General features: G+C 40.9%; 1 protein-coding gene across 1 annotated transcript in view; it reads right to left on the minus strand.

The window, feature by feature from the left end:
- The window catches only part of BABAM2 (BRISC and BRCA1 A complex member 2), a 357,467-nt gene that overhangs the window by 265,117 nt on the left and 74,396 nt on the right, over window positions 1–17,954 (minus strand). Inside the window, exon 4 of the mRNA XM_080918718.1 lies at window positions 11,414–11,508. Coding sequence (XP_080774844.1) covers window positions 11,414–11,508 — 95 coding nt within the window. The remainder of the gene's footprint in view (window positions 1–11,413; window positions 11,509–17,954) is intronic.

Genomic DNA, 17,954 nt, shown 5'->3' on the forward strand with positions numbered 1-17,954 from the left:
CCTGGTTCAGTATTCACTGTGCTACATAATCTGGCCTTGTGTTCTTATCTCTATGTAAACCATCACTAATGGCTACATTACCATAGTCTTATGACCACTCAGATAGGGATCTAGCTCAGGAGTACACCGCTGGCCTAGCAGGCACACAGCAGGAAACAGTACTAATCAGCTTAGTGCCTTCTGAGCTGATTCTGTGCTAAGGCCCCAGGCATACGTGCACTCACAGATCTTCTCTTTGTTCTCACAGAAGCTGTGCTTATTACCCTTCCACCTCCACAGTCACCACCTCACCCCCTCATGCAAATCTCCTCAGTCGCAAGCACTAGGTACAGCTTCAGAGGCAAAGGTAAGTCCTTTATGAGTCTTAAATGACACATCAAACAGTATGGAATAAAAATGTGAAAAAGGAGAGTCTTCCATGTTAAACATGTTATAGGTCCAAGTACTTGGAAGTGTCCAGGTTTTTTTCCATCTGTTTGCCATTTTCCAGTAGTGAGACATGCGGTCCATTCAGCTCAGAACACGTGTGGCATGTGTTTCAAGTACACAGGGGCAGGTACCTACTTTACAAGGACCTATTCAGAAATCGTCCTCTGTAGACAGCACCGTGAGGAGCAAAGGAGAACCTAGATGGCTGAGGGAGTTCACATTCAGAGCAGCCGAGCAGTCAAAGCAGGGCTCAAAGGACTAGCATCGGTGGCGCTGGTGGAGTTGCACTGAGAGCTTGTCCCGGGCACTAAATCAGCCTCACCGTCGGACCGGGACGTCAGACGGCTCTGCTTTCTCCCCCTCCTAGAATTGCCACATGCTCCTCTCACTTAAATTTATGATCCAACTTTCCTACTTTATGCAACTTTATTTTAAATTAAAATGAATTATCATTATTACTTTGGGGAAAAGAATTACAAAACAGCCTTGGAGGCAGCTGAGCATACCACAGAGTGTCGCAAGACCGGGCTGAGAAGCATTGCTTTACAAGTTCTGGTAACTGATTTCAGCCCTCCAAAGTGTTCTAATGATAAAAATGTTCCCTAATATTCTATAAATGTATTAAAAGTGTACATCTAGTTTTAAAAATCAGTGAGATTATAACTACATAATGTCAAAGGAAATCTACTCCTGTAATAAGCATGTACTGTCACCCTGCAGTGAACAAAACCAACCAATACCCCACTGTGTCCTTCCACTCTGGGAAAGAGAGGACAACACTCTAGCCCAGCTGTCTACGGACTGTACTGCTTTAACAGTAAGTGTCTTGAGTGTCACAATGATCAGAGGCAGACAAATCAGAAAAGCTGGTCACCCTAGGAAGGACAGACACCACAAGAGCAACAGAAGCTTATCACCTGGCAGTAAGTGACAACGAAAGGGCATCGTGAAGGTCAAAACACAGAGAGTGGTCCGGCTTTGTGAGGGAATCTTCGGGATATGGTACTTGAAGGAAGCAGGGAGCAAACTATTTAGGCAACTTGGAAAAGAGTTCAGCAGAAGGAAAGAAAATAGTGTGTGGTCTGTGAAAGGTCCTGAGGTGGCAGTGTGTTTAGGTTAAGACACCTATGCAGCCGGAGGGGAGTCAGCAAAGAGCAGTGTGAGAAGTGAGACAGACTGAGTGACAGCCACATACAAATCCCATCACTCAGTGTAGCACTCAAGTCCCAACCTATGAGAATATTCCTCATCATTATAATGGAACTTCTGCTTTATGATTGAGCATGTACATATATATGAATATAGAGGGAAGAATGTATATGTACATATGCATAGACATGCAAAGCCTGTATTTGTAACAGTTATTCCAATCTTTATAATATACCTAAGTGTACCTACTTCTCTGTATCTATATCTGACCTTCCTAAATAACTTAGTCCACTCTACATTATACAGCACTGAACACCGTGCACAATCAAAAGCCACCGTAGGCGGGATTTTCACTGATTTGCCTTTGGTTGTCTCGTATGGCTTTATTAGCAGTAGGCAGCCGTGGAATACTCACTGCCTCACACACAGCATGGTACAAGGCCAGCACAAGCAGAATGAACATAGGAAAGAATGGGCACCGAGACCTGCCCTGCAGTGCAGAGCAGCCTCTGACTCAGCGAGTGATTCAATGTAAGGGGCAAAGCTAAAGCGCAAACAGAACCGAGTCTCCCTAATCACAGTCAGCACAAAAGGCCCCAAAGGAGCATCCATAAGTGGAATGAATAACTTTCACAGCATGAGAAATCCCCACAGCCACCCCAAACCATGTGACATCTTCCCCCTATAATGCACTGTTTTATTTTTATAATTTTCCTAAGCTATAAAATGAAGTTTGGGGTCTGTCTCTTCCACAACCCAGGGATCAATTCAGGGTCAATTGCCTGGAGTTCTATATCCTAACTTTCAATTAATGCTAATTAAATGGTTTAATGAATGAATTATTAGCTTACACAATATAAAGCCATGAGGTAATTCTACTATAATTTACAATCGTTAACTTTAAATACAACTTTCCAATATACTCTCGAGTCTGTTACAATACTGTTTCCATTTTTGTCTTGGGAAATGCTTTCAGCTTCGTTTTGAGAGAAAGAGAAAAGCAGTGTTACTATTTTATAATCACATCTCAACTCAAAATATACTCTGAGCCAGCTTCCCGAACAAACTGGTCTGCCTCAAAATGGCAGGAATAAAATGATTTTTTTTTAATCTGTAAAAAATTTTTGCTCAATAGAAAAAAATCTTACACTAAAATTTACACTATAGAATATCACAATATATGACCATTATTTAAAAAATCAATTGTGTCTCTATATTGCTACAATATAAAACTAGAAACTAAAATAAACAATCTCATTTATAACAGTGCAAAAGAAAAAGAAAAAACATAAAGCAAAATGTAAAACTCATACACCCAAAATACAAACTGTGTTGAAAAGAATTAAAGGCAGTATAAATAAATGGAAAGGCGTTTCACACCGACAATCATGTCCAGATTAACATAAGATTCAGTACAGCCCTCTTAAAACCCCAGGTGGATTCTATGCAGACATTCCCATGCTGGTCTAAACGGTATATGGCAACACAAGGAACCCTCAATAGTCCAGGCGTTCTGCAAAGAACAATGATGTACAAGTCCCACTCACTACTTTCCAGACAAATTACACAACTCAGCAATGAAGGCAATCTAACACTACTATACACATACACATACAGACCAATGAAATAGAATTAATAACCCAAAATACTCCCTCACAACTACTATCAATTTAGTGATAATAAAATGCCAACAAAATTCAATGAGGGAAACACATCCTTTCTAATAAACAATGACAGCATATCTAAATATCCACTTACAAAATAAAGCTGGGCATCAGCCTCATACCAATACAAAAAAAAAAAAAAAAAAAGAACCCAAAAGGGAACAAACACCTAAGTATGACAGAAAAAAAAAAGAACCTCTTTAAGGAAAATATTAGATTAAATCTTTACAATCTCAGATTGGGCTATTGTTTCTTGAATATCAAAAGCATAGGCAATGTGAGAAAAAGAGATAAGTTTAAATTCACCCAACTTTAAAACTCCTTTTTAAAGACTAAGGTGCATGAACTCTGGTACATGAAGATCTGAGTTCAGGTCCCTAGGACCACTCTAAAGCTAGGCCCGGAAACACGCAGCTTTGTCCCAGAACAGGCAGGATAGAGACAGACCACTCCATCAGAAATGACTGGCTCTGAGTTCTATGAGAGACACTGTCTCAAAAAGTATCATAGAGTGACACAAGGTTGACAAATGGACTCTTCCAATGTACACACAGGCAAGCACACACACAGACTACAAATGTACACACAGGCAAGCACACACACAGACTACAAATGCACACACAGGCAAGCACACACACAGACCTACCAATGTACACACAGGCAAGCACATACACAGACCTACCAATGTACACACAGGCAAGCACACACACAGACCTACCAATGTACACACAGGCAAGCACACACACATACCTACCAATGTACACACAGGCAAGCACATACACAGACCTACCAATGTACACACAGGCAAGCACATACACAGACCTACCAATGTACACACAGGCAAGCACACACACAGACCTACCAATGTACACACAGGCAAGCACATACACAGACCTACCAATGTACACACAGGCAAGCACACACACAGACCTACCAATGCACACACAGGCAAGCACACACACAGACCTACCAATGTACACACAGGCAAGCACACACACGGACCTAGAATGTACACACAGGCAAGCACACACACAGACCTACCAATGTACACACAGGCAAGCACACACACAGACCTACCAATGTACACACAGGCAAGCACACACATCCGATCCACAGAGGATAGAACCTCAGAAACAAAAAGGATAATCCACAGAACAGGGTGAAAAATGTGGCCAATCATGTATATGATAAAAACAAAAAACAAAACCCTGATCCAAAACTATATTTAGAAAAAAGAAAGGATAAAGTCGATGAAAAACTAGGCAAAGGATGTCAACAATCCTTCTCCAACAATGTTAAAGGAGGCTCGAATCACTCATCATGAAAGCAACACAAGGGCTGGAGAGATGGCTCAGTGGTTAAGAGCACTGGCTCTTCCAGAGGTCCTGAGTTCAATTCCCAGCAACCACATGGTGACTCGAAACCATCTGTAATGGGATCTGATGCCCTCTTCTGGTGTGTCTGGAGACAGCAACAGTGTACTTATATATAATAAATAAATCTAAAAATAAAATAAACTTAAAAAAAAAAAGCAACACAAACTCAAATCACAAGGAGACACTATTTACTGAAGAGCTACCAGTGATAGCCAGTTAAAAAGACAGACAATAGTAAGTTTGGCATTTCTTCTCAGTGTGATGCCAATGTGCCCGCCCTAATTTGTGGTGACGGTTGCACAATTCAACAAATACACTAAAAAATCACTGAATTAATACATTAAGTAGGTTTATCAGGTGGCATACACATTATGTGGCAATAAAGTTGCTTCTTAAAAAATTGCACGCATATGTAAGTATGCATGCTATTCCCGAGGGAGAAAACACACTTCAGTAAAGCAACATAAAGCAAAGGCAAAGAACACTGTGCTAGAAATGTTCATAGACAACTAAGTCAGTGCTTCCCAGCACACTTCAGACCAATACGGAAAAATAACCCAGAAGACTGATTCTCTTCTGTCTTGGGTTGTCCAGATACCTAAATCTAGCAGGAAAGCTCAAGTCAGAACACGTTTTCTAATTTATTCTAGTATGCATCCAGACTTGCAAGCCAGGGGACACTAAGGGCTTTGCTCATTGTCTTCATGATTCTGTGGGGTCTGAGATGCATCTTACATACAACTGACCCTTCCACAGAGCTCACCTCCTTTAAGGAGCAATCTGAGCTTAAAGCAGGGCTTCAGCTGATGTCTGAGGCCCATTTACTTCCCTTACCTTTACTTGTGTTCCATATTGACACCATCTCGATTTCTGGAGAAAAACATTTAAATAAATACAATAAATTTATCTAAAACTATGTTTCTTAAGCTGGACCACGTTGGAGAGTTCATTTTCCCTTAATCATTGTAACCCAATATATTGTTTACATTAAAAACACAAATAAATCAAAAAATCAGATGCATTTTTTTCATGAATTTTAATGATTAAGACCAGTAACTTAAAGCAAATTTCATACTTGCCAAAGTATGGTCCCAGAGTGTGAGGGTGCAAAATCCCTTTCTATACTTGGTAGGGAATCGTGGAAAGTCCTGACACGGGTCTGTTCCCCAGCCCACAGTTCTTATTCGTTCCATGTGCAGGCAAGAGGAGGGAGTCCAGGTGGAATGCACAACTAAATGCTACCCTATTAACACTGAGTGACAAGTCCCCGGGCAGGCTGTGCCTAGAGAAACAGCTACTAGAGATCAAATTATAGTGTTTCCTGTCTTGGTGTTTCAACAAGACCGACAGCAAGCGTGCACCTTTAAGAGTGTGCTCTGACTTCTTCGCTGCACCTATCAGACACACTGGCCCATGACGGGAGCCTTCCTAAGGTCCTCAATCGATTCCTCTTGGATCCAGTACACTGTTGGTTGTGCCTCCTCCTCCTGACACTGTTCTTTTTCAGCTTATTTCCCAAAAGCTCCCATAATAACTTTACTCAGGGATGAAACATCACAAGAGTGGAATTACCATATCAGCTTTGCTATGGGATTCAATAAATCTACCAGCGTTTCTTCAATACAAAAATAGCAGACAGGAATAAGATGAATCTCAGAGCCCTTTCTAGCTCTCAAATTCTCCATTCACCATGCTTGCCAATATCGAAGACATACACTGCAAACTGACAAGTCAATTCCAAAAGCAGGCTGTGAGCGTGTTCCTATCCATTTTATCACATGGAACTTGGTTCCTAGATCCAGGGACTCAGGCCTGGTGAGACTGAACTTCAAGTACCCAGGGCGCAGAGCGGTCTGGGCCCCCGCCATTGGTTCAGGGGAGCAGGAACTCTGCCTTAGGGACTCAGTTACCACCCAGAGGGCCCGTGCATGCATAACAGGTGCTCAGGCCATCTGCCACCAGGAACAGCAGAGATCCAGGGACACAGGCCAGGTACAAGGGAAAGATGGGAACCAATCACTGACAACAATACCACTTATAATCACAGACAACAAGATGGCAAGAGGAAAGCGAAACAACTTACCCAAAGAAAACCAAGACAACCTGGCAACACCAGAACCCAGCTCTCCCATCACAGCAAACAGCAGAATGCAAAACATCCAGAAAAAGAAGACTCAGACCCGAAATCATACCTCAAGATGATGATAGAGATCCTAAAACAAGAAAGGAAGGAAAAGCATAAAGGAATAGAAGATTTTAAAGAGGAAACAAGAAAAACACTCAAAGAAATCAAAGAAATAGAGGAAAACAGAACCAAGAGAAGAAGGAATTGAAGAAGGAATTTAAAATGGAAATGGAAACAATAAAGAAAACACTAAAAGAGACAACCCTGGAGGTAGAAAACCTAAAAAAAGAAATCAGTAGTCACAGATGCAAGCATCTCCAACAGACTACAAGAGATGGAAGAGAGAATCTCAGGGGCCAAAGACAACATGGAAAACATAGACAAAACAGTCATAGAAGATGCAAAATCCAAAAAGCTCCTAACCCAAAATATCCAGGAGATCCAGGACACAATGAGAAGACCAAACCTGGGATGCAGGGATGATTTAATATAAGGAAATCCATCAATGTAATCCACCATATAAACAAGTTCAAAGAAAAAAACAACATGGTCATCTCACTAGATGCTGAGAAAGCATTTCACAAAATTCAACACCCCTTCATGTTAAAAGTCTTGGAAAGAACAGGAATCCAAGGCCCATAGCTAAACATAATAAAAGCAATATACAGCAAACCAATAGCCAACATCAAACTTAACAGTGAGAAACTTGAAGCAATTCCACTAAAATCAGAGATTCGACAAGGCTGCCCACTCTCCCTCTACCTATTCAACATAGTACTGGAAGTCCTGGCTGGAGCAATTAGACAGCAAAAGGAAGTCAAAGGGATACAAATTGGAAAGGAAGAAGTAAAAACATCACTGTTTGCAGATGACATGATAGTGTATATAAGTGACCCCAAAAATTCCACCAGAGAACTTCTACATCTGATAAACAAGTTCAGCAAAGTGGCTGGATATAAAATTAACTCAAACATATCAGTAGCCTTCCTCTACTCAAAGGACAAACATGTGGAGAAAGAAATTAGGAAAGAGATACCCTTCACAATAGTCACAAACAATATGAAATACCTTGGTATAACTCTAACTAAGCAAGTGAAGGACCTGTATGACAAGAACTTCAAATCCTTAAAGAAGGAAAATGAGGAGGATCTCAGAAAATGGAAAGATTTCCCATGCTCATGGATTGGAAGGATCAACATTGTAAAAGTAGCCATCTTACCAAGAGCAATCTACAGATTCAATGCAATCCCCATCAAAATTCCAACCCAATTCTTCATAGAGTTGGAAAGAGCAATGTCCAATTTCATCTGGAATAACAAAAGACCTAAAATAGTGAAATCTATCCTCAACAAGAAAACATCTGTGGGAATCACCATCCCTGACCTCAAGCTATATTACAAGGCAATTGTGTTAAAAACTGCATGCTACTGGTACAGAGATAGGCATGTGGATCAATGGGATAGAATAGAAGATCCAAAAAAGAGCCCTCACATATATGGTCACTTGATTTTTGACAAAGGAGCTATAAACATTCAATGGAAAAAGGACAATCTATTCAACAAATGGTGTTGGTCCAAATGGTACTCAGCATGCAGAAGAATGAAAATAGACCCTTTCTTATCTCCTGTACAAAGCTCAAGTGCAAGTGGATCAAAGATCTCCACATTAAACCAGGTACACTGAAACTATTAGAAGAGAAAGTAGGAAAAACCTTAGAACACATAGGCACAGGAGAAAATTTCCTGAACAGAACACCAGTGGCTCGAGCTCTAAGGTCAAATATTGACAAATGGGACTTGATGAGATTGCAAAGTTTCTGTAAGGCTAAGGACACTGTCAAGAAAACAAAACAGCAGCCAACAGATTGGGAAAAGATCTTTACCAATCCCACATCTGACAGAGGCCTAATATCCAAGAAGTTAGACACCAGAGAATCAAACAACCCTATTAAAAAATGGGGTACAGAGCTAAACAAAAAGTTTTCAATTGAGGAATATCAAATGGCTGAGAAGCATCTAAGGAAGTGCTCAACATCATTAGCCATCAGGGAAATGCAATTCAAAACAACCCTGAGATTCCACCTCACACCAGTCAGAATGGCTAAGATCAAAAATTCAGATGACAGCAGATGCTGGCGAGTATGCAGAGAAAGAAGAACACTTCTCCACTGTTGGTGGGGTTGTGAACTGGTACAACCACTCTGGAAATCAGTCTGGCAATTCCTCAGAAAATTGAACATAGTACTACCTGAAGACCCAGTTATTCCACTTCTGGGCATATACCCCAGAGACACTCCAACATACAACAAAGACACATGCACCACAATGTTCACAAAAGCCCTATTTATAATTGCCAGAAGCTGGAAAAACCCAGATGTCCTTCAGTAGATGAATGGATACAAAAATTGTGGTATATTTACACAATGGAGTACTACTCAGCTATCAGAAACAATGACTTTATGAAATTCTTAAGAAAATGGATGCATCTAGAGAATATCATCCTGAGTGAGATAACCCAGTCACAAAAGAACAGACATAATATGCAGTCACTGATAGAGGGATACTAACCCCAGAAAGATCTGAACACCCCAGAAACAACTCACAGACTATATGAAGTTCAAAAAAAACAAAGGTCAAAAAAAATGATGAAAAATCATTATGCTTAATCTTTACACACCAATAAAACTTTGACTATTTCCAGGTTACATCTTGTTTTACATGTACTTTATGCTCATTGTAACTAGTAAGATTTTAAGCCATACTATCAAAACTTTAAAAAAATCAAGTACTGACAAAAATGTACTCATATACTTTTATGCAAAAATCCTTTTAAAATCTGTACATTTATCTCTGTTTTTTAAAATAAAGCTGTTCAATTAAAAAAAAAAAAACAATAAAAAAAAAAACACTGTTCCATGAGGTAGTTTTCATCCTGCTCTTCCTTCAGTGGCTCTACACTCCACCAATGTCCTTGGGCTGACTACTTTTATGTCAACAGGACACAAGCCAGCATCACCTGAGGAGGGACTCTCAACCAAGAGACTGCCTCCATAAGAATGGTCAATAGGAAAGCCTGTGGGGCACTCTCTTGACTAGTGACAAGTGGGAGACAGAGCACAGACTATTGTGTGCAGTACCATCTCTGTGTAGGTGGCCGTGGGTGTGTAAGAGAGCAGGCTGAGAAAGTCATGAGGAACAGGCCAACAAGTGACACCTCATGATCTCATCAATTCCTACGTTGGGTTCTCAGCCGGACTTCCCTGGATAATAGATTATAAACTGTAAGATTAAAGCAAATAATCAAAACCCAAACCTTTCCTCTCAACATTGCTTTTAGTCATGTTTGACTATAGCAGTGCAAACCCTAGCTGAGACACCACCAAATGCACCTAGCCTTTGTGGCTGCCTTACAGGGATGCTCATACCAGCAACTGTTAGCAGTACCCTTTCTACAACACATCATATGAACCACAGCTTCTTCCAATCTGCATCAGCCTCTTACCTACTTGAATTCTCTCAAACTTCCCACTTTTCTTTCTCTCTTGAAAGATGAAGGCAAACATCACCCCCTCCACAAGGCTTTCTCTGATCACCTTCTGGAAATTCCAGCGACACTTAGGCTACGTTTCTTTGCATTTGATGTAGGCCTCTGTCCACTGCACAGATTTCAGACAGAAAAGAACTATACAGTAATGCTCCAGTCTCATTTACTGCAGGGGGGCCTCTCAATTTTAATATGGGGTAAATACCAACACCTTGACTTCTAAGGAAGCAGTATTTAACTTAACTGGAAAAATTTTAGTCAAACAAAAGTTCATGTGAAATTATTTAAAACCTTACAACAAACTCCTGCTAACATTATTTTCACAGCTGTGTGAAATTTCAATGTAATTCTTTCAGTTGTACCTAGTACCTCGCCTTTAAATGGAAGCTGGAGAAATGAGGAAACTTTCAAAGTTAAGTCATCAAAATATCAAATACACAGTTTTAGGGAACCAAAAAAGAAAAAAAAATCTAGAAAGCAAACTAGTAATAGTTTTCATCAACAAAGCTATACTCTTCAGAGAGTACAGCTATTACATCAGATTTGACTCAGAAAAAGAAAGCAACACTAGACAAAATGGCACCTACACTTCCTCGACCATGAAGAGATTCAACTGTCACACAAACTGTGTGTGCTCAGACAGGTACCAGACCCCTTCCTCTATCAGTGAGTCTTCTTGCTTTAATTCCAGAAACATTTCAACTGCAGGGCTGGTGTCTGGTCTTCCCTGTACGGCACTAATCACAGATGTGCAGGTCCAAATCTGCCACTTCGCTTCAGCAACCAAAAAGGAAAAGAAGACCCTACAAAGCCAACCAGCATTTTACTTAATGTTATTAAACATTGGCGAACACGACTGTAGGTGTGGACGATCACAGTGAAACAAAGAAAACATCTTCCATGTGTCTTTAAGCTGAAGAAAAATTATTTCAACCAATACTGTAGATGTAATGTAAAAGGTCCCAAAGTAAAACTCCGATGCAAACCCTCTTCTCTTTAAGGATTTGGAACTGGAGAGTTGCATTTATCCCACAGAAAGGGAAAACCACATTTGACTAAGCAATTACCAAATGCCACTTTTGTTTTCTTTTCCACAGAGGCCATGAGAGTGAGCCTGCAGTACTCACGTGCAGAGCAGAGGGGTCTGGCAGGAACTCAGCATCCTCTCCAAAGATGAAATCAGGAGGCAGCTCTGGGTACTGAGCATTGAAAATTATGTCCCCTGAAAGGTAGGAAAATGACAAGCTCTTCTTAGTCCCTTGCAAATGGGCATTCTGAAAAATGCATCAAGAACTTAAAGAAATTTATATTTAGTTTAAGAAACAAATTTGAAAAGTACTTTCTGAATGATTAATTCTCCAGATAAAAGAACTGATATCCTCTTTGAAATTACCATCCACAATAAGCAATCAAAAAAGTGCACTACACTGTGACTATAAATACCCCAGGAGGAAAGTAGAAACAGCTCCATGAACACATGCTGATTGTCTTTTACAGGAAACACAACTGTCCAATCACTGCCTGCTAATTAAGATGCCTCTACTGAAAACTGATTCTGTGTAAGCACAGAAATTAAACACACGTACCTTTGAAATAATAGGAGGGGCATCGGCCTGAAGTCAAATAGGCCCCAGTTACATTCCAGGGTCCCTAACATTATTAACTGAACAACCTTAGAAAGGGTCCTTATCAGTACACAAGTGGTGACGCGGTGCTGCCACGGCAGACAGACTTACTGTGAAGGAGACAAGTGTGCTCCGCACCACGTCCAGCCTTCAGAAGGGCAACCCTCAACAAGCCATACACAAGTGTGGTGTTGGTAGTGGTGATATCCTCAGACGTAGCAAGTTGCAGGGTCTTGTGAGCACGCCAGGAGTGCCAAGGTCTCCTGTTCCTCCTCTCTCCTTACTCAGCTCCTGTATTCTCTCTACTCAGCCAGAAGTTCAGTCCCTAACTTTCTGCTCATAATTACTAATGTGCAGATTAGTTTGCAGGTAATCTAACATACACTGGACTGCAAGTATTTCATGGTGTGTACATTTCTGCTCACATACAACTCCTACATACAACACAGTTGTCAGTCGACTCACTTTCACTGTCCAAAGGGTAAGATTTACGTCATGCAACCCAAAATGAAACATTCTGGCTTCAGTTCCACGTTGAGCCCTCACATGTGTATACATGAGGCATTTCACAGCAGACTCAAAAGTGTAAAGATGTCGTCGTGATGGTCCAAGCTCTCATACTCTAGAACACAAGCCATCTCAATAGTTCCTCCAAATGAACTACCATGGACTTCTGTGCTGCCCCTAGCTCTATCCACATTGCCCAGTGTACACACTCCCACTTCACTGAATAATGAACCTTGCTCTAGGGCCTACAGTAGGCACTAAAACCATTGAATTCTACTAGTAAAGAACTGAAACGCTAAACTCACTCAATCATACCCTCTTACATGGTAGCGTAGTACCAGCTGCCCTCCGGACCACAATATACACCAGTCCCCAAGTAGAGCTTATTAAAGTACTATTGATAGGAAACTTGTGACTGGGAAAATTTCAGCAATCTTGTAATGTTGAATATAGTAAGGGCAAACCTTACAATGTGGTACCTGTGCCCTCCAAAATACAATGTTCCTACATATTTACCCACCCTCCTGAAGTCTACAAGCCAATACAAACCGTTTACTCTGGCACTGGGATCTGCTCAATGCCTCCCGAATACTACAGCACCCACCTCCCATGAGTGAGGGCTCTCACTTGGCTCCAACCATTCATGAGCCGCTCATATTACCTTCTCCTGCACAGGGTCTCCTCTCATCAATCTGCAGAATAGTGATCAATGTTAATTCTGAAACTCATCAATTCTGCTTCGTCACAACACTGCTTAAATATTTGGTTACAACCTTAAACTGTTTTATGGCTCTATTAATTTTAAAAGTTATCATAAACATGGTCTACATAAGAGGCACCATGACATACTCTGTTAACTCAAAAGTACTCATCCTCAAGGGGCTCAGTAAGTGCTGGAGATAAGAACACACAGAACCTTCCAGACACAACAGGACTAACATACAATATATATGAACTCATAGGCTGTGGCTGCATGCAGGGCCTGCACAGGCCTAAGCCAGACGGAGTCTCACGGCTGAGAGAGGAAGTGGACAAAAGCTCACACCTCTAACCTAAAAGTTGTATCTCCAGTTGATAACCACTCACCAAAAATAAAGTAAGTTTTCTCCAATAGAGTCTCACAGGAAAAACAAAGCACACTTAATAGCTGGCCCCATGCCCAGCATAGACAGCCAACACAAAATGAACTCAATAGCATTTCTGGAGAGTATTTTTATCTCACCTGGCTTTGTCTGGTCTCCCCCTATCCTTTACAAGATTTTGCCTGATATAGTATGGCTTCCTTCTGGTTATGCACAATTTATGTGTACGCAAGTGTGTTTATCTCTGTGTCTTCATGTGTTTTTTGTGCTTTTTCCCCCTTTGCCTCTTTTTTTCCTTTAGTTCATTGTTTTTCTGTTCTGTTTTTTGTTTTGTTTTGTTTCTTAGACAGTCATTTATGTTCTAATGAGAAAAGGCAGAAGAGTGTAGAATGGGTGTGAGTTTGGGTGGGAGGAGCTCAGAAGGAGCTGGGAGGAGCTGGGAGGGGCTGGGAGGGGCTGGGAGGGGTTGGGAGGAGCTGGGGGGCTGGGAGGGGTTGGGAGGAGCTGGGAGGAGCTGGGAGGGGTTGGGAGGGGCTGGGAGGGGTTGGGAGGGGCTGGGAGGGGCTGGGGGAGGTGAAACTAACAAAATATATTGAAGAAATAACTATTTTCAATTTTTAAAAACTAACCAAAAAGAAAACAAAAAAAGGAACACACAGATACACCCATATCCAGTATATGGTAAGGAGACATGCTTGAACTTCCTACATATATATACAGTATATGGTAAGGAGACATGCTTGAACTTCCTACATATATATACAGTATATGGTAAGGAGACATGCTTGAACTTCCTACATGTATAAACAGTATATGGTAAGGAGACATGCTTGAACTTTCTACATACATATATATATTCAGTATATGGTAAGGAGACATGCTTGAACTTCCTACATGTATTACAAGTATATGGTAAGGAGACATGCTTGAACTTCCTACATGTATATACAGTATATGGTAAGAAGACATGCTTGAACTTCCTACATATATATACAGTATATGGTAAGGAGACATGCTTGAACTTCCTACATGTATATACAGTATATGGTAAGGAGACATGCTTGAACTTTCTACATACATATATATATATATATATATATATATATATATATATATATATTCAGTATATGGTAAGGAGACATGCTTGAACTTCCTACATATATTACAAGGATATGGTAAGTAGACATACTTGAACTTCCTACATATATTACAAGCATCCAGAGAACACGGTTCTTATGCTCATTTAATGTCTCTTACAGGGCAAAAGTGCAGCTCACAAAAATATACTCTAGATTTTTCTATATAAAAATATGGGAATATTTAGATATATCCCCAGAAATGCTGGGAATATAAAAAGGTCCTCTATTCTGTGAACGATATCTAAGTACTGAGAAAGTCTGTAGGAAACTACAAAGCACCGCAGTGCTACCTCCAGAGTTTCTAGTTGGGAACTAAGTTTAAGTGAGAAAATGCACCCGAAACAATCAAAGGAAACACAACCCCATCTCCTTTACAAACCATCATTATCAATATCTCCAACTGCCAACTACACCTTATGAACTCTAAACTTCCAAAGTGCTAAGGCATCGTTCCTAGCCATGGATAAGACTCTCCAGAAGATACAGCATGGCTGACCTCATTGCTTCTATCTGCACATGCTGGCAGGCACGACTCCCTAAGGAGAGCGCACTCACTAGACTGACTCACTGAAACGTGTCCTTAAGGTTGCGTGCTTAATTGCTTTTAGAATGTTTCTCATTAAGTTAATAAAGCACGGCCATCACCAATTTTGAGAAACACAAGTTTCAAGCACTGGGAACTGGAGTAACAAAAAGGCTTAAAGCAGGGCTCAGTGGAAAACCACTTGCCCAGAACATACGAGGCCCTGGACTCAAACCCTAGAACTGACTGAGATCAGTCAATCAACCAATCAGTTCCAGTAGAAGAAGCGGCATTGCTGTAGTTACTAGAGGAAGTCAAAACTCTAAATGTTCAACTTCCCAAAAGAACAGTGTCAGTAATAACTATTTCCAGACCAGTTAACACTAAAGCTGCAATCCCAGGATATCCAGTCCTGTTGTTTCTCTTCAGTGTTGGACTGGAGGGCGAAAACAAACAAACCCACCTCTCCCACAGTGATTTAGTTCTGCATATGGTAAATCTTAACAAATCAAAAGGAAAAATTACTATGTGGACTAATAAGCAGTTTCAGAGAGGTTTCTACATATAAGATAAATAGTAAAAAGCAAAAACAAAAGCAAACAAAAAAAAACCCCTCCATTTCTGTATACTAGCAAGGAAAAATCCCAAAATTAAATTAAGGAAACAATTCCATTTACAGTAGCATAAAAAAAATTTGCTTAGGAATAAAGTTAAGGAAATACAAACTTTATACACTGAGATATAAATATACCATAAAACACTGTTAAAAATCAATCCCAGAAGGCCTATGGAAAGGGAAATACATCTGCACGTCAGAGCTCTAATGATACTGAGGCAACACTGATCTGCAGATTTCACACAACTCACACACGATCCCCACAGACTATCTGCACAAACCGAAGGCCAATTCTCAGAGTCACCGAGAAATGCAAGACTCCTAGATAGCCCAAAAGGACTCTTGAAAGCAAGGGAGAGGCAAAGGAAGGAAAGCAAAACAAAAAGTCCACTCTTGGGGCCAACTTCCTCACAGACTTCAATCTAGTCCCCAAATATAAGTCATTTTACTTTCTTGCACCCATTATGACAGCAACTAAGAGGGACAACAATGACAGAAAGAGCTGTGGGGACGGTGCAGAGACAACCAAGCCCTGAGCAGTGTTGGCAGGGGCGTAAAATGATGTTGCTGCAGAAGAAACAGAGCAGTGGCTCTTCAGAAATTAAAAATACATTATCATAAGATCCAAAAATCCCACTTCTGAGAACAGAATTGCTTAGGAACAAATTTAAGGAAATATAAACTTTATACACTGGAGGTCATCAAATTAAAAAAAAAGGGCTCAAATATTAATTTTCATGGCAGCATAATTTTCAACAGACAAGGAGTAGAAACAAACCAAGAGCCCATCAACAGATGAATGAAAAAAAAAAAAACATGCCATATATGGGATAAGATTCAGCCTTAAAAGAAAGTGAATTCTGACAGATACTACAACGTGGATGAACTCTAAAGGCACCGTGGAAGTGAATTAAAGGACAGACTCGAGTACGCTTCACAGGAAGCAGGATGGTGGGAGCCAGGCTGGAGAGAGGAACCGAGCGGGACCTGCTGGGAATGGTATTGTCTGTTTACACAGTGCAAGAGTTCCGGGACTGTATCTGACAATAAATACTACAACAGAGACTTACACCTCCAGTCTTGAAGTTGGGTGTTATGACACACACCTGTAATCCCAGCCCTTTTGGAAGCTCAGGCAGGAGGATCCGGGGTGGGGGTAGGGGGATAAGCATGAGCTCACATCAATTTTTCGGCCACCTTGGACTATATAGCAAGACCTCGTCTCAGAAGTCAGAATTAAAAAGAAAAAAAAAATCTGTTCAACTGGGTATAGAACATAACAGTAATGGACTCAGAAGTCTGAAGCAGAAGGACTGTGAATCTGAAATCTGCTTATGCTACATACCAAGCTCTAGGCTAGCCCAGGTCCTATAATAAGATACTGCCTACCCCCAAGGAAAAAAATGAATTTAGGGGTTAAGGGTGTTCAGCAGTAAAGGACTTGTCACTTGTCTGATGTGGGAAGCTTCGAGTCTTATCTCAAGCACTGAAAAGGAAACTTGGTTAAGATGGCAGAGAACAAACTGCTCTAGAGGCCACGCTCAGTTGCCAGTACCCGCATGGGGCAGTTCAGAACCACCTGTAACTCCAGCTTCAGGGGATCATACATGCTCTTCTGGTCTCTGCCTGACCCATGCACAAGTCGCATATACTCATGCAGATCAACACCTATATGTATAGATAACAATACAAATAAAACCATCTTAAAGTATCTTTTCAACAGATATTGTTGAGACAACTGGACAGCCAATGTATGAAGTGGGTCCTAGTTTTACATAATATAGAAAAACTAATACAAAGTGGATAAAAAGCCTAAAGGCAATAACTAAAATGAAAACTACTATAGGAAGCTGACTTGAATCCTCAAGGCATTGGATCAGAGCGCTGCTCAGGCAGGCAACTCTGCAGTGGCTCATTTCAGCGGCCAACTGAACTGAAGGTCCAGCAGGAAAACTGTTAAAGCATAGAGTGAGCTGCGTCTACACACAGGAGACTCACATGTAACCTAGCAGGACTTACACCAGCATCCTCTGGGGTCTCTGCCTTTGGCCTTACCCTGAGAATGACATCACTGGGTCTCCAGTTCTGGAACTTTCTAAGAGGGCCTGGTCATACTGCAGCCCAGCCTCCCGTAACCACAACTTACTGACAATGTCATAAATCTTCACAGCCTTCA

Source organism: Micromys minutus (genome assembly GCF_963924665.1).
Source record: "Micromys minutus genome assembly, chromosome: 1".
NCBI lineage: Eukaryota > Metazoa > Chordata > Mammalia > Rodentia > Muridae > Micromys > Micromys minutus.